The 21,179-nt window shown below is 39.4% G+C and overlaps 1 protein-coding gene across 1 annotated transcript in view; it reads right to left on the bottom strand.

Moving 5' to 3' along the window:
• The window catches only part of LOC119699341 (complement C4-like), a 41,345-nt gene extending 26,714 nt beyond the window's left edge, over positions 1 to 14,631 (bottom strand). Inside the window, exons 1-14 of the mRNA XM_038132675.1 lie at positions 14,475 to 14,631; positions 12,820 to 13,012; positions 11,597 to 11,777; positions 10,877 to 10,947; positions 10,479 to 10,564; positions 9,705 to 9,787; positions 8,472 to 8,559; positions 5,987 to 6,092; positions 5,678 to 5,801; positions 5,245 to 5,360; positions 4,349 to 4,516; positions 3,407 to 3,604; positions 1,589 to 1,780; positions 109 to 258 (exon numbers count right to left, since the gene is read on the bottom strand). Of these exons, the coding sequence (XP_037988603.1) occupies positions 109 to 258; positions 1,589 to 1,780; positions 3,407 to 3,604; positions 4,349 to 4,516; positions 5,245 to 5,360; positions 5,678 to 5,801; positions 5,987 to 6,092; positions 8,472 to 8,559; positions 9,705 to 9,787; positions 10,479 to 10,564; positions 10,877 to 10,947; positions 11,597 to 11,777; positions 12,820 to 13,012; positions 14,475 to 14,539 (1,821 nt within the window). The 5' untranslated portion in view covers positions 14,540 to 14,631. The remainder of the gene's footprint in view (positions 1 to 108; positions 259 to 1,588; positions 1,781 to 3,406; positions 3,605 to 4,348; positions 4,517 to 5,244; positions 5,361 to 5,677; positions 5,802 to 5,986; positions 6,093 to 8,471; positions 8,560 to 9,704; positions 9,788 to 10,478; positions 10,565 to 10,876; positions 10,948 to 11,596; positions 11,778 to 12,819; positions 13,013 to 14,474) is intronic.
• Between the last annotated feature and the right edge of the window lie 6,548 nt (positions 14,632 to 21,179).

Here is a 21,179-nt window from a genome sequence, read left to right as displayed (position 1 = left end):
GTTGTCTAGGCAATTAATAGCCATTAGTTATATTTTGACCCTCTCATTTAGTAATGGAAAAATTTGCTTGATTTTGCTTGCTGAGGTATTTTCTTACAAATATCTTACCTTTTTGGCTGTAAGCTTATTTTTCTTATTCAGAATAAAAACTGCCTTATCAACCACAGCTAAGGCAACTTTTCCCGCATGGTCTGTTTCAATCTCTAAATTAACCTGGTCTGTTGGTTCATATGTGTCTTGTTCTGTTCTCACTTGAATCTAAATAGAAAAGATTGAAACAAAAATATAATATTTTTAATAAAGAGTGAAGATTCTTTGGGCCAGGAATACTGTCAGCTGTGACTCTCAGCAGTCAGAGGCTGGGAGATATTCCTGTTTTCTGGAATTTCTGCCTGTGATACTGCATTTTGGAACATGTAGGTGCAGATACTTCACCCTGAAGGAAATCATGGGGAGCTGAAAGATGTGGCTTGCAGAATTTTGGCTTTTGGCTTTCAATGACATTTGAGGGCCAAGGGAAATAAAAAGCTTGTGTTAGGGGTTTGTGGAACTGCGGTCTTCAATATAATTTTGTTATTTTCCAGTGGAAAAAAATTACCATGAAAGACATGGTACAATGTCTTTGTCATTACATGGCAATGCACAAAATTAACTGACTTAAACCAGTCTGTAATAATATTTCCTGCTTTCTATCACATACTTGAAATTTTTAGCATAACTGAGCAAACAGAGATCTGGTTCTGATGTACACACTTCAGTGGTTTAAAGAGGAAGTAGCCATGCTGATTATGAAATAATAGAGAATTATTATTGGAAATGCCTGTGAATGTTACTGAATTTTGTCCATGTATAAATGAAGATTTGGTTTGTCTGTTGGAGATGGATTATTTTTTCTTGAAAACTCTTTTTCCCCCAATGGACTATCATATATTTTTTTTTCCAAAACAAACATTTTCAGAGGAAAAAAATAATTTTAGATAGCTGTCAATTTTCAGCAATTGGGTTTCATGCTATTGGGAGAAATTCATGTGTCTTGCTTTTTTTCATTTTACCTTATGGTCCCAAAATGAAGAGGAGGAAGAGGAGAAGGAAGATGAAAGAAAGGCTTAGAGAGCCTACCATTTTGTCTATACTTCATTTTCTAATGTAAACTATTCTTTTTAAAAGCGTTTTAAGTGCTACCAAAACTCACAAAATTATTTTTATCATAAATTAAAAAGCTTGAAAAATTACTTCAAATTAATAACTTTTTCCCAATAAATGGCTTTACTTTTTTTCATGCGACACACAACACTACAAAAAGAGAAAGTAACAAAGGGATTCTTCCCCCTCAATAACTCTATCAGTGTTTTCTTGTGGATTTCTAAAATACAGACAACCACAGGGGTGATTTTTTCTGTAAGAAACTATTTTCATCTCTTTGAGGCACAACCTGAGAGCCTTTACAAGCTGTACCTTCTGGCATGACTCCTTTTCAATAAAAATGACATCTCACTTTATAATCCCAGGCCTGCACTTGCTCTGCCACTACCCTATTTATAAAAAAATGTTGGAATGGAACAACAGAAGCCATGGGCTTTGAAAGCACCTTTCCTTCGCAGACATCCATGACATCCACCCAGACAGAATCAGCGATGATCTCTTGCTGGCCCTCGTTCTCAATGAAGTAGTAGGCTAAAAACCGAAAGGCAGGCACCATCTTCTCAGTGATTTTAAGGTTTATTACTTTGTTTGAGGATGGAACCCTTCCCAGAAGCTCAGCTTGTCCCTTTGCCACAACCTGCAAAGCAGAAACAAAGAGAAATCAAATACTGTGACTATGCCCCAGAAAGGGCATTATGTTGCATGATTTTACTGTTTGTTTTTTATTTTCCTGAGGCAATTTCTGTTTAAAATATATTATCTTCTAATGGCATTAACAGTTTTGATTGCCAAGCTGTACACCAGTAGCCTGGAGGAGACCTGCACGCTTTGGTAGTGGATCTCTGCTACACTGGTCTTGTGGCCTAGGTTTGAACACAAATTGGTCACCCTCCACTCAGTCTTACAACTTGAGAAGGGGTACCCACATAGCAGTCTAAATTTTGTCTTCTACAATGACTGGTCATCACACCTAGGAAGATCTCAGCATTATTGAATCTGTAATCAGTACTGAATCTTTCAGATAGTGTGAAAGAGTTGGAGCAAGAGGTTTAAGGATGAAGTACCACAGACTGGTCTTAAACTGATTTCAGCCCATCCTTCACTACTTAACTCCTTCCTTCCTACATTATGTTAACTGCATTCGTGGGTGGTCAGAGGAATGGAAAACAGGCACAGTGGCAGGAGTGAGAGTGCTCTTCCACGAACAAAATACGTGAAGCTTTCCTAAACATACAGGGTTTCAGGAAGCAACAAAGGCATGCTACAGCCTGCCCTAAAATCCTCACTGCCTTTGTTAAGACGACCAAAGTTTGGGAGAGACCCTCACAGCTGAGCTCCAGCTGTGTCTGCCACCATCCCTCCCACACATCCTGCCTGCCCAGCACCAAACCTTTCCAAAGACTGGCAGCACCAATTCCAGCCCTGTGATACATCATCCATTGAAAAAAAACCCCCAAACCTAAACTTAACTCCTAGGGATACAATTATTCCAATATATCAGAGTCCTTTTAAAAATGAATGGGAACTGATATCTTGGCATTTATCATCCTGTGAAATTTAGGCTGCCAAGGGAAATTAGGACAAAGAGAGCAAGAAGGTGATTACACACATTTCACATTCAACAGATTCACTCCTGGAATCTACCCATGAACACACTTGTCTCCTTCAGCAAAATAAATAATATGCATTTTACCTGCCCCAAAAATAAGTGCAAACGTATAAAAAATAGCAGAATCATAGAAATAATTTCTGAAAAGAACCTATGGAGATCTCTAGTCCAGCCGCTTGCTCTGAGATGAGACATCATGGGGGTAAGACTAGGTGAGACTTGTGAGGTTTTCTTTTATTGAGTGTTGACTTTTTCCCAGGCTAGAAAATCTCTCAGCTCTCTGGGGAACCTCTTCCAATATTGCACTCATCACTAGGGAATAGATTTTTCCAAAATGAATCTTCCAGGCCATAATTTTTAACCTTGGCCCCTTGTTAGATTGTGTGGCACCACCTAGGACATCTTGTCTCCATTATGCCTTAATTCCTCTGTATGTAGTTTAAGGTTGCTGTTAACTCACTCTTAGGCTCTTCACCAAACTGAGCAAGCCCAGTTCCCTCAGCCTGTCCTGGAGGGTCAGGAGTGCCAGAACCTAATGATCCCACTTGCCCTTTGCTGGACCCCCTTGGTTTTCCCTCGTATCAGTAACTAGGTAAATGTTCCAGGTTGCACAATTTCTGAAAGAAATTACTGATATGATACTATTCTGTTTACCATATAGTAGAAATAGCCAATGTTTCCACTGCCAGGCTGATGAATATCATTCAAAGTGATGCGTAAGGTATCTCCAGGTGCCACCACAGTGTGTGGAATGCTGATGCTGAGGTAATTTGGAGAAGCAGACTGGTATCTTTCAGCTCTGATGCTGGCTTCAGGTGTTTCTAACCTTTGTTTACCCTCTTCAGCCTTTACCTGTCAGGGAAGAAAAGGACAGAGTGAGCAAAGCATCCCACAGAAGACAGTGTATATTGTCACCAATAATTCATATTGTGCCAGATTATCTGGAAAATGCTTTGAAGTCAGAGGAATAATGGCTGAGCCCTCATTAGCAGAACCTGGCGTCAAACTGCAGGACTTAAACTACTTTATTCTCTCACCCCATTTTGTGTCTTGCTGTATTTCCTTTTGGTATTTTTCACGCTTGACTCTTTCCTAAATGAGAATCACCGGGTCATAAATCCCAAAGTGATTTTGTACTCAGACAAGATTTTTTTCCCATTTTATTTTGTGCATATAAATGGACCCTCTGAGTGGGCAGATGAAGTTGACTCTCTGCATTGCTCAGGACCTTTTTCCTTCACTTTCCTCTCATAATTTTCTATCACTTTGTATGGTGATATTCCTTACAGTCCCATTTCTGTCCTTCATGCCGGGCAAATGCACATCGAAACGACAAAAATGCACCACTATAACCAATGCATGTACTCCCAGGGCTCTGATGTACAGGAGTGTCCTTCACTCAAGACATCCCTCAGGCCCCTGCTCTGTCTAACAAATCTTACAGAATTGGGACAAGGATCTGCAGGTCATGTAAGAAATCATGTTCCACCCTCTGTGCTAATTGAATGAAACATGATAATCTTCACAGTTTGTAATTGTCTTATGAGCAATTCTCAGTGGGATACTTCTAAACATGGATGTTTGCATTTTCTTTACCTTTATTTCAAGCATTTGAGCATCTCTGGGGATGTTGAAAGTAATGGAGACCAGACCCTCTCTATTACAGAAGGCAGTCTTCTTCACTGGGGGTTTTCCAGGCAAGGTAAGAACGGCAGTGATAAATAGGAAGGCAGCAGGAGTACCATCAACCCAAGTGGCAGATACCTATTGGAAAAAAAAAAAAAAAGTTCTCTTATGTAAAGAAAATCCTGTGTTCAAAAATTGCATACAAACAAGAAGCAATTATAATTTACAATTATATGCTGGTACATACCAGCATTCAAAAATTGGAGTTTTGAGAAAAGGGGATAGCAATTGACCCAATCTGGACTTTAGTTTAGGTAAAAATTTATGAGTACAGATTACAAAATGCCTCAGATTTTCACTTAGCATCTATTTGGTTTAAGCAGGTCCCAGAGATATTTGTCATTAACTATTATAAGGTAATATTCTGACTTCAACTCTTCGTAGAAAACTCTCAAAAAACCTAAAGGTGTGAAGTTTCAAGCCACATAAGCTTAAATGCATTTATTTAAAAAGGCAATACCTTGTTTTACTTTTCAGAATTTTAATTTGATGTGGGATTATTTTACTACAAAAGTCTTGTTTCAATCTTTTGATATGGAAGAGAGGAAGAAACGGTTATGTTTTATAAAACCCTGTAGTGTGACAGTACAAGTCAGCTTCTAGAGCAGAAAACCAGCATTTTCTGGCTGTTCAGGTGCTGAGCATACAGAAATGGGACAAACCAGACACACAAACAGTAGCTCTGTGCGGGACCTATTCTTGAAGGTCCCTGTCCTACAGAACTCGCAGTGGATCAGACAAGGAAAGAGGGAAGATATAAATGCATTGCTGTGGAGGCAGACAGGTACAGTCAGAACACTACATACCATAACAGAGAAGGGGGCTCCAGGAACAAAATACTTTTTGGTGTTAGACAGATCAAGAGCATAAGGAGATCTCACAAACTTCACACTGCTGAGTTCCTCTTCCCTCATCTCACCACCTGTTAATATCAAACAGTATGTGTTGCTATGGGGGCACTAACTATGGACTTGCATACCTTGGATATCTAATCTTCCGAAATATTTTGTTTTCATTTTCAGCTGTTGGAGAGAGTTAAAGTTACCTAATGTCATCTGCAACGTGGAGCTTGAGCTGATGCTTTCCATCCAAGATTCTTTTTATTAATTACCTACAGCATGAGCAAGCTTTACAGCAAAGATGGATCCAGCGAGACCAGATTCCCCACATAACAGATTACACCAGAGAAAGATTAATGTGATCTTCCAGACTGTATCAGCAAAGCCTTACAGTACTCACTTGCAGTTTCTACAGTGGTAACAGCGACATATAAATGAAACCCTTCCAGAGTGGAAATACTCTTTCTCAATTTCTCTTCCAAAAGTGGTGTATTTAAAGTAACTCGTCCTTTTCCATTTTGGATCTAAAACCAAATTCGGAGGGGGAAAAAAAAAAGGAAAGAGAGACAGCCTTACTGGTTTGTTGCCATTACAAATAAAAGTGTCGCTTATATCACAGCTACAGTATTAAGGACTTGTAGGTTTCCAGAATTTTTGACAATATTCAGCTTAGGTAGGAGAAATCAGAGTGGTTCCACTGAATACTTACTGATAGCTGTTGCTCCAGGCCTGGAATAAATATTTTGTCCTCATTTTCATCGATTATGCCAAACCGCACATATGCAGCACCTTGAATCTCTTTCCCATAAGAATGTCTTTGGAAGGTAGAAAAGTGAGGAGAGGGATCATTATTTTAATAAAAAACAAGCATGAGGCAGACTAACCATTTAATGCTGAAAAAATGTTGGAAAATTTTTAGGCATCCCATTTATAACTAATAACTTGAAAACAAAGTTTAGTCCCACTTGCTCATAACTCAGACATGAAAACTTTTACTGATCTTTGTGCCAACTGGCGATTTCAAATGCAAAGATATTTATACCATGAGTCATATTGGCAGAATCACATGGGGAGGCATTATCTGGTAAAATTTGGACTAGAGTAATTTTTTTTTTTTAACAGATTAATGAGAACTCAAGTTGCACAGAGAGGTCTTACACCACTCATCCCATTTAGCTTGGATGAACAGCTAATTCATAATTTGTATGAGACTCCTCATGAGCAGAGCATAGAAAATAAGGTATAAGAGAATCATTTCAGGGACTGATACGAAATACTTGGTATCTCTGAAGACATACAGCAGGAAGACCCTCCCTGCTGATATTCTAACACTTGCACTAGGTGGAGTGGACATCCTCTGCCCCACGTCACTCCTGCAGATTTAGGCAGTATGGCTGAAAAGTCCTCTTGTGAGTGAAACATTTTCCAGATCAGCATCTGACCAGAACAACCCACAACATTTAATAAAGGTCGTGGGGAGAGAGGATAGGGCAGGTTGTTGCACCTGGCTCTGTACTCAAGAAAGCCCTGGCAGATGGCATCTTCCCGCAGCACAGTGTGCAATGTGCTACATGAGACCTGCCATGGCCATGGTGTTTTCTTTTGCTTGTGTAAATCCTGCTTTACCTCAGTCCTGTAATGGTTGATTTTTGTTAAAACAAGCCTCTTCCAAATTGACCTGATCAGCACCACTGATCTATACCAGTAAAGCCAATGGAGAGGGAGGTCTTATGAAAACTGCATGAAGTGCCAGAGCTGATAAATGGGAAACAATAGTAAATTACACCAAGTAACTTCATTACATGCATGGCCAGTTTAGAGAAATAAGTTCAATTATCAGGAATTCCATATGCTGATTTTGATGAAAGTCATGCAGGCCTGTGTGGAACCACTAGGACTTTTTCCAATAAGGAAAGGAATGGTATCCAATTACTGAACATCAATTTTTCTTCTTAAATAAATATGATGTTAATAAGGAGTCAAATATATATGAAGTTCATAACTCAAAATAGAGTGTTGCAATAGCACAGAGAAAAACTTTAAAAGAATTAAAATACTGAAGCCAGTGATTTGAAATCACTTCATATCACAATATCAAGTGATCATGATTAAAGCAAGTAATTATTCAATAGAACCAAATAAAAATTTAAGGTGATCAAGAGGAGATAAGAAGAGTTGAGTTTATTCAGACAAGCACAAGGAGGTGGATACAGGCTCTGTCTGCTCTCTCAAGGTGTGCTGGGGAATGGAAGGACCAGCACAGTCAAGGACAGCAGGCAGTAGTCTAATGTCCTCACTCCTCTGAAACTGAATAGGTTTCTCTATGAAAGAAGGCCAGCAGCTTCCACCTGCCTGCTCTCATTTCATAACATTTATTCCTCTTTAGAAAAAGAAAAAAGTATCAAATTCTAATTTAGTCATTCTCCTAACAGGCAGTTTCTTAGCATTTCTACTCTTACGAAATCTGAAAATTCAACAGCCAAAAAATATTTTGATGGATTAAATTTTCATTGTCTGCCTTCCTAAGTTGCTCAGTGTTTGATGCCATCCTAATTTGGTATGGGACCAGGTGTAATTCATTTTCCTTTGAGCCCTGTCCCATGGTCTGGCCAGTCTGAGAGCTCTGTAGCCATGGAACATCTAGGCCAGTGCACAGCTGTTAAGCAATGAACATGTGATGCTGTAGTGATGGTCATGGAAACTCCTCTGATTATTTGTATTTATCTACCTGGAAGCCTTTCTGCATAAATCATTACTCTCAAACAAGCATTAGCTTATTACTTATAGACTTCACAGTACTTTGAGAAAATTCCATACCCAAACTTGAATCCAGGTCTACTTGAATTATGTTACATAGCATAGTATATTTCTAACTAAAAATACGCAGAAAACCATGTGATCAGTTTACCTGGAACCTTGCTTAGGAACACAGAGGAGAATCCTAAATAGCCACCTTTGCTAGCAAACTGAAATATTCAGAAAATCTTGCTCCAACTTGATCACCATGACCTGGACCCAGGCAGCACTTGCCACTGATGTCTCAGTCAGTGGTGGAAACATAGATTATACAGGATTAGTCAGATCTAAGTCAAGCCAGAAGCTAGTTAGCTCTTAATGACAAGAAAAAGGTAAAAGTCACAAAACTCATATCTGCTTATCTGCCTCTTAACCAGCCTGGCTCTGAGCATACTTACTTTGCCTCGATATCAAACACAAAGCTTTCATTCCAGATGTGGTAGTATGGATGAAGTGGGATGAGTTTGACTTCAAAACTTGGAAGCTCTGCATGAAAAAAAGAAGACAAAAGGTCATGACATGTGAGTTTCAAACATACCTTGAACTCCTGTCATGGCAACACAGACTGAGACAACACAGCTGCACTGAGGGATGATTTATTTTGAATTAGCAGTGCTCTTCTGAAGCAAATCTACTGGTCATTTTCACTTATTCTGCTCTGCTTCACATAGTGGAGCAGTCTTCAAGCACACAAAGTTTATTTATTTACAATGAAAATAAGATAAAATCTGCCTGCTCATGGGCAGAAAGCTCCCTGGACTAGGAGCAGGCTGAGCTAAACCCACACTGAAATGGGTAGAGAGTGGATATGAGCTCCTCAGCACCAGCTGTGTCACTCTGAATTTGCTCCTCCAAAGCCAACTTATTTGCTCCTGCAAGTATATCAAGGTGATTTGCTCCTGCTTGCAGCTGTTTGGAGAGGAGGCAGTAATCTCCACTATTCTGCTACCTCCACTAGCTAAAGCAAAATCGGTTTTGTTAAAATAAGACTTTCATACAATCTCAAGGTTTTCTTTTGTCTTTGAAGGAAAAAGAACCAAAACAATGAAACAAAAAACTCACACTAATATTACAAGAAAGTATAATTTCAGTGTAAATAAATCAAACCATTTCTTATCCCAAATTGTTACAATTTTACATTTTTACTTTATCCAAAGGGCCTTTATTTTCCATAAAAAAGGTTCTTTGAGGCTAGGAATAACTCTAATAAACTTCCAGATTGAATTTCACTGAGGAAAAAAAATGGGCAGGTTTTTTTTTTCCTCTTTTTTCCATCCCAGTCTTCACTGCAAACTTTAGCCAGAATTGAAATTACTTCAAAATGGAGCTCATCTCATTTTTTTATCCTGTGGTAGGAGAGCCCATCCAATATTTTGTGACAAAATGCTTAAAAAGTGTTTAAAAAGTTACTAAATCTGTATAAAAACAGAGGTGTTTCTTTTTTTAAATATAAGTGGAACCCACACAAACCCAGAGCTTTTCTTTTGTGCATCAGACATAGCAATGAGGCACTGAAACACCATGAAAGTTGTCCTTAGTGCCTAACTAAGCCAGATTTAACCACTGCCATGTATTTTTAACACATTGTGATAATTCCTTATGTTTATAATGCAAATTTTATAATATCTCACCGTATCGTTTAACTTCAAATTCAGTGGAAACATTAGACATTTCATGTTGATGAAACCAGGCTTTGATTTTCCAAGTTCCAGGCCTAAGGTCCAGATTCAGCAGAAAATAGTTAATTACAATTCCTCAGATATTTTATGATGCCAACATATAAATTATCACTGAGTTATGATATTTTCCTTGCTTTGATCTCGTCCCTAACTAATTAATTAATGGTTTTCTTTTCACTGGGAGGAGCCAGCAACATATTTCCAAATGTCTTAGGAAACATTCAAAGCAAGTATGAGAAAGTGCAAGATAATATATTTGTTATTGATATTTGCAAACCACTACCTTTGAAAAGTCTGCAGAAACAGAGAACTCATCAAATATTTCCTATAGCTTATCTTCACTGGGATGGCAAAATCATCTTAGCATGCCAGTAGACTTGAATATTAAGTAAAAGCTTGACTGTTTGAAATCACATATAATAAGTGACACTTTGCAGACTAGCCCTTTTAGAAGTGCTCCCTTGAATGCAGCCATAAGTTTGAGCAGATATTTGAGCAGTTTAATTGTTCTTTACCAGGATGCATGTTGCTAATTGCAGCATATTAACAGTAAATTCTGGCCTCATCTCTCCAAGATGAGGTGCTTAAAGGTGAAAAGATACTAATCATAGTCTCCATATGTGCCCCATGGTGAAAGAAAGAAAATTTTAAAAGATAATTCAAGAAATTTAGAAGTTAAAATCTTAATCTACAGGTTTTGAAGCAGAAGGCACAGCAGTAACATACTCAGCAATGTCAGGTATATCAAAGTGTTCAGTAAACACGGCGTTTATTTTCCGATCTGACTTTTTAACCACCATTCCCTTGGAATTCTGTTGAGACAGAAAAAGCAAACACGAAATTATGCACCAGGTGTCAAACATTTACATCCAAAAGCTCAAGGTCATATCCTATTGATGCGGAAGAGAAAATGCTTTGCTTAATTTCCTACTTTCTTATTCACATGTCACGTATCTCTATGTTTCTGATATGGGCCAAAAACAACCACAGATATCTCACTATGTGCAAATACAGATTTCTGGAGAGGAGTCCCAGTTATTGTTGTGCTCTTGGATGTTTTGTACAAGTTTTCCATAGCTCCTGTGCTGAAGAAGCACTCATCAACAGTGTTTTTGAATACTTACTAGCACAGCAACTGTAACCGTGTCATCTGTTGGCCTCATAGCATTGTCCAGAATGAAGATCCTGTATCTGACTGTTTAACAGAAGAATAAATATGTTCACAAATTTCTTTCTGGCCTTTCTATACACATATCATTGCAATCTGTAAACTGAGTTATTGAATTTAAGATAAAACACTTTCTTTTAGTGAAAGGAAGTCTGAGAAATTTAAAAAAATAATTGCATTCTTCCATAGCCTTCACATGTTGCATGACTGGATAAATTTTTGAAGCAAATTCTGAAAATTACTCAGGGAACTTCACTTGCTTTTATATTTCTTCGGCAGTTGAGGCCCGAATCCAAACTCAAACCCTTTTTTTACTTCCCTCTTTTGTTAATTAAATTGGTAAGTAACAAAGCAGTAGGGGTCATAAAGAGCAAAGGTAACTTATTGCTGGTGTTACAAGCAGAAGCAGTAAGAGTTCCATTTTTGGCAGTTTCTCATGAATTTTTTTCCACAGGAAAGTCATCATTAACCTTTTTGAACAAAAAAGAGCTGATTTTGTCTGTTTTCCTTAAAAGTGACTGGCTCTGGAGGCATTTCCACAGGGGTTGCTGCAATGTGCAGAGCAGACCCTGCAGAAGCCCTGGCTGCTGGAACAACTGGCTCATTATTATGTTTTCTAATCCTGCCCTTGTAACACCCATATTCAACACCTGAAGAAAAGCATTTGTATTTTAACCTTGGGAACTTGGTGTGTATATGGGCTTATCTGTCTGGATAAAAATGTAGCCTTTCTTGGAGGACAGGAGGATGCGAGTGCTTTTGGCAGTCGTATGGAGCTCCTTGCTCTCAGTGACCAGTAGAACATATGGCAAATTACTCTTCTTGAACAGGCTCTGCTGCAGACTCCCTGGCTTGACCTGAAGAGAATAAAAGGGAAAACCCCACAGAGTCACAGATGAGCCTCGTAACTTTGGGACCACATAGCTGAGGCCCCACAACAGCTGAAGTGCTTAAATAAATAATCTTATTAGCACCATTAAACACAAGATTTGCAATTACATCTTACTGGGTATTATATCTTTCTTACTAAGTGAATATTTCCTTTTAAGTAGAAATACTCTCTAATCATCCATTTTCCACCACAGAAATACACTTTCTTCTGCCCAGTGTCAATAACTGCAGGCAGGAGAATTCAGTCTACAAGCCTGTTGATTTCCATTTACCATGCATCCTGGAGTCACCATTTATGCTAAAATCTTGGTTATGAGATTGCTGCTTTACTTCATGCAGTTTCATGTGTTGCTTCTACAGATCACCCTTGATAGGAAGATGATTTGAAAGCTCTGTGGTTAGCTTTGGAAGTAACCAACCAGAGCTGAACTGAATATAAATATATAAAATATAAACGGAATATTGCTATGTGCTTTTTTCCCAACCAAACAGCACAAACTAGTGCTACTGAAATAAACCCTGCCAGACTTCAAGAATTGTGCCAGGAGCAAATGATGCAACATAGGATGTAAAGAATTAATCAACTTAAAAGTCTGCAGAAAGAACACAGGCTTTGGTTTGAGAGACTACGTATTTTTAAAGGTTCCTCCTGTATTGAAAAATGGCCAGTAGTAACCCAAAGGCCTGAATGCATAGTTTAAGTGAGGCAGAAAATCCAACAGTAATAAAACAATTAAATGTGTTTAAATTAAATTTCATTTATCACCACGTGACAAAACCTTGAGCTTGTTATATGGGCACAAAAGAATATTCACAATCACCACTGAAATTACATCAGGCATTGTTCTATTAGCTGGTTGGGTGAATAGGGTGCAGCTGTCACTGGAATTGGTTTTGTCAGCATCTCTTGGGATCAGTGTTGTCTCAGATCCAGCCTATTCCAAGTAGAGATTATGTGCTTTTTATCACCAAATAAAAAAAATTAAATCACTGTGATGGGAGACTCACCATTATTTTCTTCATCTCTTGGTAGCCATTATTTTGATTAAGGTTAAAGTAGATCCTCTCTGATATGAGCTGATTTTTCGCCTCATCTTTGAAGAATGCAGTAACTTGCACAGGGCTCTGTGCCCCATGGACTTGAACTGTTATTGTCTCATGTGTGCCCAAATGCACCACATTTGGGGCAGTAATAAGAAATCTAAAACAACAGATAAACAGATTTTCCAGTATGTTCAATGAATGTCCAAACAACATTAATTTTAAAGATAAAACAGGCTCTCACAAAATAGCTGAGTGTGGGACTTGTAGAGATAACCTAATCCATCACTCTTGTCAGTCAGAGTAGAGGTTAAAAGAAAATAATTTTCTCTGACCGATCTCCAAATTCTGAACTTTCCCATTTTAGTCCTGTAAAGCATCAATCACTACACATACATGAGAAAAAGCCTGCAATATGTCCCAGGGACTACCAATGCAATTTATGACCTGGTGTAACTTAGAGAAAGCTCTATAAACTCAAATTTCTGAAACAGAATAAGGCCATGCATTGAAATGAATACATATTAATAAATATACAATTAATGCTACAAAATTATGTGTCTTCATGTACTAGCACCCACATTATGCCAGCTTATGCTTTAATATGTCAGAAGGTATAGATTCCCTATATAACCATATGTATGGGGTTACAAGTACCTGATCTTCCTTGCAACACCACTGTGAAATGTTGGAAATGAGAGATCACAGAAGGTAAGACCACATCCCTGGGAAGTGCTGATTTGGAGGCTAAATTGGTTGGGATTTTTTTTTCTTCTTTATTATTTTTCTTCATTCTTGACCTACTCTGGTGCTTCTTAGTAATTGATTTCATGACCTTTAAAACGTAGATCATCATCCTTGCTCTCATTTTTTTTCAAGTCTATTTTACACAAAACTATTTTACAAAAATCAGAGAACTGTGTGAAGAGCTGTGTCTTCACCTATGATGTCACATAGACAAAGAACAGTTCTGAGCTCAAGACAGGTGCTTTTGGAAAATGATTATTCTGCAGAAGATTTCTAAAATGAAAGGTGAATGATTTTCTATTATCAGAATGGGTTGGCTGAACTACCTTTTTTATTTTTCAAAAAAATCCCTCTTCTTAAATGCATAAAATGATAGGTGAGGTATAGAAATCAGGGAATAAAGCTGGTATTTAATTTCATTCATTCATTCTCGGAGTCTGTTGGCTCTAGCAAAAGGTGACACAAGGCCTGGCTTATATGTAAATCTCCACTGAAATAGAGGATAAATATAGAATACTGAAGGTCTCCCAGAAGTTAAACCGTTGCTTTCTGCAATGTATAAATCAATGAGGTTTTTTTTCCCCAAGATTTTTCAATCCCAATAATGTCACAAACAATAAAACAGCAAACAGCAATAAGAGAGTGAACAACATGCTTTAGTTGTACATTTTAAATTATTGGTTCTTGAGACAAGATTTCTTCCTTAAAAGGGTAGTTTTAAGCTTTTTACTTCTCACCTATTTAAGGTTACACAAATTTTCGGTGGTCCAAGAACCTGGCTTTTTTGATTCTCTATTGGGAGAGAGAGAATATTTCCTACCGTCACTTTCAAGGGATTTGTTAGGATTGAAGAATTTGTAATAAAATATACTTACGATGGTGCTTGTTGTGTATTGGACAGCAGCAAACAAAAGCTCACCAACAATACCAGCCTTTCCATTGGAAAACTCTACAACATCTGCAAAACAGAAGCATCAAAGAGCCACCATCAATCCAGGTGCTGGCTGTAGGAAATGGGCTGACAGCACATTGCAGCAAACGATGTTGCCTATCCTGGTTATTTATTAATAACTTGCAAAACTGTGCAAGCAATAGTGATGGACATGCTGGTGGTGCACACAGTAACACGCTAGGGAGAAACATTCTGGACTAAGTCACAATTTTATACTTTTTTGTTCACGCATTCTCCTCCCAGCTTCAATGTTTTCACATGATAGCAACTAAAAGTCAAGTGCAGAGAGAAGTTTCCACAAATATTGCAAAGGCATCCCAAAATCAAACAAGACACTGTGGCTTCAAGAGTGGCTGTAGAATATTTTAAATGGGGACAAACACAGGTGATAGGTTCCTTCTCTAAGCCTTTATTTAACCCTAGGCATCTCTGTGGTCCAGCAAAGGTGAGGGAAAGTTCCTCCTGTTTAGAGAGCACCAAAGGAACTGTGCTGGAAATCTACTTGTAGAACTCAGTCTTGGTCTGTGGTACTTGGAGGCATTCATCTGCTTTAACTTCATTGCAAAGGAAATTGATGCCTCTGTCTGAGCCAATAAGCCCAATTGTCTTTTATGCCCAAGACACTGGGCTTTTCCAGAGGGCAATTAGTCTCATCTTACCATAAATATGTAAGATGAATCATCAGCTGAAGGCATTCCAGACTGCATGAAACACATCTTAAAAAGTAGGGTACTGACAAGCAAGGGGAAAAAAGCCCATCTGAAGAATAACTGTTTGTACAAGAACCAGTTTTGATCAAAGGTAAATGAAAGAACTGAAACCATCATCAGGTCTCATTTTTGCAAACTTCTACTGGATTGTTTTCTCCCAAACACAGTTTTGTTGACCCATGAAAATGGAAACATGCCCATCTGATTTACAGGCAGGTAAAATCCCAGAAATCACATGGCTGCTCCCCGGCTCTGGGGATGAACTGCCCTTTAACACACCACAGCTAAGTCTGTGTCTTTAATCATTAGCAATGGACGCCTTAAATCAGCACTCCCTTATTTGCAAGGTGAATTCATGCTCAGAGCAAAGGCTCATTGCCCACAGTCATAGGACCTTTCCTCACCCCACCACTTGCTTAAGTGACATCTCCTGCCTTGCTTTTCAAGACAAGGAGGTAGGGAAAGAGAAGAAGCTGACTACAAACTAGTTCATTATTTTACACTTAGTGTGCTACAAGTGTGCTAATGCCCGCTGAGACAAAATGAGACAGAAAGTACTCTCTGTCCACTGGTGGTCACAGAAAGGATGGGCAGCAGTAGCTGGCTTCAAACTCATGTGAGGAAAACCTACATTTTGCCTGCTCTAAGCATAGGTTTTTTGGGATTTTTTTGGCTTTTTTTGCTCCCCAAGAGACAATCAGTTTCCTCCACCTCATCTGGTTTTCACTCTGACTTCAGCTGTCAGGAGGGAGGAAAAACTTGAGGAAAGATACATGTGGATCCTCAGGGTCAAATCCATGGTCTTTGAGAGATAAGAGTTCAGACCGGGGAACCATTAAGAACAAAGTTATTTTCCCTCTGCCTTCCTTCCCCATCCACTAATTCCCTCTGCAGTTATGCACTAACAAAACTGATTTATTTCCATGCCAGAATAATTTTCCTCAGGGCTTCTGGCCTCCCAAACCCAAGAGAGATGAGGAGGAAGAGATTTCCACCATAAAACTGGTCTGTGTTCAAGGCAAAGACATGTGGGAAAAAAAGTCCTTTTGGGAACTGGGCTTGTGCTCTCTAGGGAGCAGAAGAGTCTTGTTAAACCTGGAGCTGGTAAGATAAGGATTCTCACTTTTGCAGAGATAATGGGGAGAGTTAATTAAGAGCAGCAGTGGCTGTGGAGCATGCTAAGGCTCCTGCCCTCTTCAGAGACTGTTCTGCTGCTCCATCTTGCAGTGCTGCCATCCAGGCCTGGAGCTGATGCAATCACTGAGCAATCCTAGTCACTAAAACAGGACAAGAGACAACTGTGAGTGGGTCCTTTGCTTTCCTCCTGACAAATACAGAGCAAGAAAAGAAATAACATCTAAAGGGTGCCCGTTCCTTGAGAAAGACATAAGGGAGCTCTCCCAGCTGAAAAGCCAACAATTACCAGAAAACTGCAACACAACCAGCAGGGATTGCCTACTCCTGAAGTCACAGGAGAGGCACCTCTGCAGTGCGAAGTCACACCAAAATCTTGCTCTGTGCCCATCTTTATCAGAGGGGAGGAGATGGGATTTCCATTGTACAGGCTGGCTTGTTTGTCAGGGACTGAGGTCTGTTTGCACAGCAACACAAACAGCCATGCATGAACTCACAGCTAGATATTTTCACAGATCACTTTCTAAAGGGAACCTCAGAAAAGCTATTATTTTGCTTTCAATTGTCTTTAATTGGATTTCTACACTTTTGTTTCCTTAAGTGAGGTATGAATAAATATATGTGAATACACAACAGCTGTCCATAGCAATATGCCACATAACTATTTTATGCTTGAATGTCAGGAGGTGTTCTGACTCTTAATAAAGCTATTGTTTTCATCAACATATAAACCAGTGACTTCAATTAAATAGAATTTTTCTCACTGTATTTTGCAAACACAAAAAGCAAGCTCATGCATATCCACCTATATAATGAGAATTAAAATTCCTTATGCTTAATTGGTCTGTCTCTGGGTTTGTACAAAATAATAATTGGTTTTCTAGTATCCCAGATTCTTCACACAGTGATTCGTAGTATAATGTAAAACATTCTAATCCAAAGCCACACTAAAATATAACAAAATTAAACTAAATAAAATAAACCAATCAGCACATGCATGAGAGAGAGAACAGAGAAAATTCCCTCTAAAATAACTTAAATGTCTTTTCTTTTTCTAAAGGCAAAGTCCTTTCCTGTTTACTCATCAGCCACATTTCACCTATTGATCCTTAAGCTGGCCCACAGTCCAGTATGGACTGTGGAAAGCACCACCTGGGACTGATGTGTGTGTGAACCCCGAACCTGGGGAAACAGAATTGCTTTATTTTGGGTATATGCTGTCTCTCCTTTCAGTACCTTTGTTTGAACTTGGTGGGATTTCACAGTGTTTTGAGCACCAGCAGCAGTTTTTGTTCTTTGGCATGAAGAGCTTCCCAAAGCCTTTTTCCCCTTAATCAGCCTAAATACTAACGAGACCAAACTGTCCTTTCACTTTCGTCCTGTGCTCTTTCACCTCTGCCTGGCAGAGGGGTACAAAGGGCAGCTTCACAAAACCCATTTCACGAATGAGCACTGCAGTGACATCCTCTCTGCTGAGCTACAGGGACTTGTGACAAACACAAAAGGCAATATTTCACTTCTGACATTTCAGAAAATTAGATTTTGAAATCCTTTTTTCAACAGCAGACCATGAAGTGTGGGTCTAATTGGAAAAGTTCCTCTTAACAGCAGGATAGCTTCTGTTTAGTGTCAATACAAATTGGAATTGTAAATTAAAACCATACTTTTTTTTTTCTTACCATAATCGAGGTAACGAAATGAAAAGGCTGTAGCTGCTTTTGCTATTAAAATATTCTTTAAAAGTTCTGCATTTAATGCTTCTAAGTGTATCTACTGAAAAAATTCACATATTTAGAGGAGGAAAATCAGAATTTCCCTGGCATTTTCTGCTCTAACTGATGAGTCTGAATTTCTGGGGGGTTAAGCCTTAGTTTTTTCTCACAGGTTTCTTCCTCCCTTCACTCTCATTCTCTAAATTCTGTGATTTTCTGAATGTTGTGCTGAAAAAATAAAAATAAGGATTTTTGAAAATACACACAAAACCAGCTCTACTTCTGTAAAATTCTTATCTTACAAAAGTGATCTATGAGTTCAAGATCTATTAGTTCAAGCAATAATTGCATAACACCACTGACATAACGTTTCACCATATTGTAATAATGCATCCTGGTTTTTTAGTAAACCATGTTTTCAAGGATTTCAGTGCTTTTGGCACCTTTAAGAAGACATTGAACTGGCCAGGAGGAAAGGAGATACCTGAGCATGCAAGTGACTCACCCCAGATGAAAGCATAGAGCTGCTGGAAACAAGGAATAAAATAACTTGGCCTAAATAGTATAGAATATTTGGAGTACTGCCCTCATACTCAAACATCCTGATACTCTTCCTAGAGGCTTGTTCTCAAATCCATCCTTTGTGGTTTTCTTTATTTTTTTTCTTTCAATTTCACGATAAACCCCAAAGTCACCCAAATTCTTCCTTGTTACCAACTGTAAATTACATAGAAGAACTAATGTATTTAAAGTAATTTGATCTTTCCCAATTTCTCCATTCATCTGGACTGTAATGAGAACAATTGTCCCTGTAGGGAATTCTTGTCTTCTTTTCAAGGGAGCAAAAAGTAAGAATAAGTCTAAAGAAGCAAAAGGTATCTTGAGTATATCAGTGGAAAAAGCTAAAATTTTAAATAGCTGAGAAGAGTGAAAACAAAGGCTGCATATTCAGTTCTGTGGATTTGGAGGCATATCATGAAATCAAGCAAAGCCAGTCTCTTGCAGGAAAATTTTAAAGTAATTTATAACTGACCCTCATTCCTAGGATTTCCTGACTTGCTGCATGGAGACACTTCAAGGTTTCCAACAATTGCACAATTTTACCAGAAAACATTTTACAGGCCCAGCAAAGCAGAAAATAAATCCCATACCACATACAACCACAGCTATCCTTATGCCTACCTGCCACTGGCAGCCTGCCCTGCTCTGAAAATTAAATCTAAAACATCCACTTCACCCAGTGCCTCAGAGGAACACGGGACACCAGAAAGGAGAAAGCATCTCCTCCCCCAAGCTGGGAGAAGGCTCAGCTCCCACCTGCATCACACTCAGGCAAGTTTAGGCCAGCTCCACTAGCAGATGGGAAGCTGCCCTACTTTTTTGATCTCTTGGTTTTAATGTTTAAGGATGAAACACAAAGAGAAAGGAGAAAAGGGTACATGATATAAGGGTCAGGAGAATTTTGTTTTCATTGTAAAGGAGAAGCTGCTCAGTGACAGCAGTTTCAGTGTCAGGAGCTGCAGCACCTCCCCATGCGGCAGGCCTGGCATCTGCTATCCTGGTGGAGAGGGAAAAAGTCTGGATGACTTTTGTAGCAGCTCAGTGGGACAGTTGTTCAGGTAATGTATGCTGATCTCTTCTTTCTCAGAAATTTAGCCACGGAGCTCTGGCTCTTTGTGAGACTCAGCTTTTTAGGCAGCTTTTTGGATGACTAGTGTGCCTCTTTGTCCTGGGAGACAGGTACTGTATCCGGTCTGGCCACAGCAATAATAGAAGGAATCTTCCCTTACAAACCCAGTTTTACAGAAAACCACCTCCAGCAAAATAATACAAAAGAAGTCAGCTCTGCTGCCCTCTCAGTGGCTTAGATGCAGAGGGGAATATTGATGCCTTCAAAAAGAGACTGACTGGATGTCCCCAAAGCCCTGCTGGTGGTACTTGGGTCAGACACACCCTGCCCAGATTATACAGTTGACTTTACATCATACCCACAGGAAAAAAAAAAAAAAGATGAAGCTATAAAAATGCAAGCAAAGAGACATTTTGATGCATTTAATCAACACATCTTGGAAGGCACAATGATCTGCTCTTGCTAATATGTGACTACATGTCTTGCTACTTTGTGCTGGTTTTGGCTGGGCTAGAGTTAATTTTTTCAGAGTAGCTGGTGTGGGGCTGTGTTTTGGACTTGACCTGATAGCAGTGGTGATAACGTGGATGCTTTCATTACTGCTGAGCACTGCTGACTCAGAGCCAAGGCCTTTTCTGGTTCTCACCCACAGCAGGCTGTGGGTGCACCAGGAACTGCGAGGGGACACAGCCAGGACAGCTGACTCCAGCTGACCAGAGGGACATTCCAGACCATTCCAGACACCAACTGAGGAAAGAAGGGAGGAAGCCAGGGACATTTGGAATGATGGCCTTTGTGTTACCACTGGTTTTTTACTCTTACAGTTTTTACTCTTACAATTCTCTCCCCATCCTGATGCAAGGGTAATGAGTGAGCAGTTGTCTGGTGCTTAGCTGTTGCATGCGGTTAAAACACACAAATATATTTTTATGACCTGGGATACATTTCCAGACTGTTTATCCTTGATTTTTACCTGACTTCTCAATGAGGAAGATGAATTTTCAGTTACATCAGGATGTGATCCAAAAACACATCTGTGCCTCTCTGGTTCAGGTTGTGATCCCAGCAGGATCTAGCTGCAGGATCAGCCTGCAGCCCTGCTGTGAAAGCAAGGCTGGGGCTGTAGCTCTGCTCTCCCCTCTTCAGGGTGGGGGGACAGAGAGGTTTGGCAGCTGGTGCCATCCACATCTGGGCAACCCTCTCAGCTTTCCTTATTCTCCTGGCACTGGGTGTGACTGTGGGGTCTGTCTCTGGATCAGTGAAGAAAAAAAGGGCAGCTTTGAAAGAGACGGTGCCTGTGGAACTCTAAGACTCAGGTAGAAGCCCAGATCTGAGATCTAATTCCCTGGCTGTTTATGCTGTTCCTGGGCTTGGACACCATTTAGCCCTGTACCTGGAGCCCTCTGGCCTCTGTCACCTAAATGGGGAAGCAGGTTCCTCCT

This window comes from Motacilla alba, chromosome 1, assembly GCF_015832195.1.
Source record: "Motacilla alba alba isolate MOTALB_02 chromosome 1, Motacilla_alba_V1.0_pri, whole genome shotgun sequence".
Taxonomy (NCBI): Eukaryota; Metazoa; Chordata; class Aves; order Passeriformes; family Motacillidae; genus Motacilla; species Motacilla alba.
The sequence above is the reverse complement of the archived record's forward strand: the minus strand, read 5'-3'. Positions and strand labels throughout refer to the sequence as shown.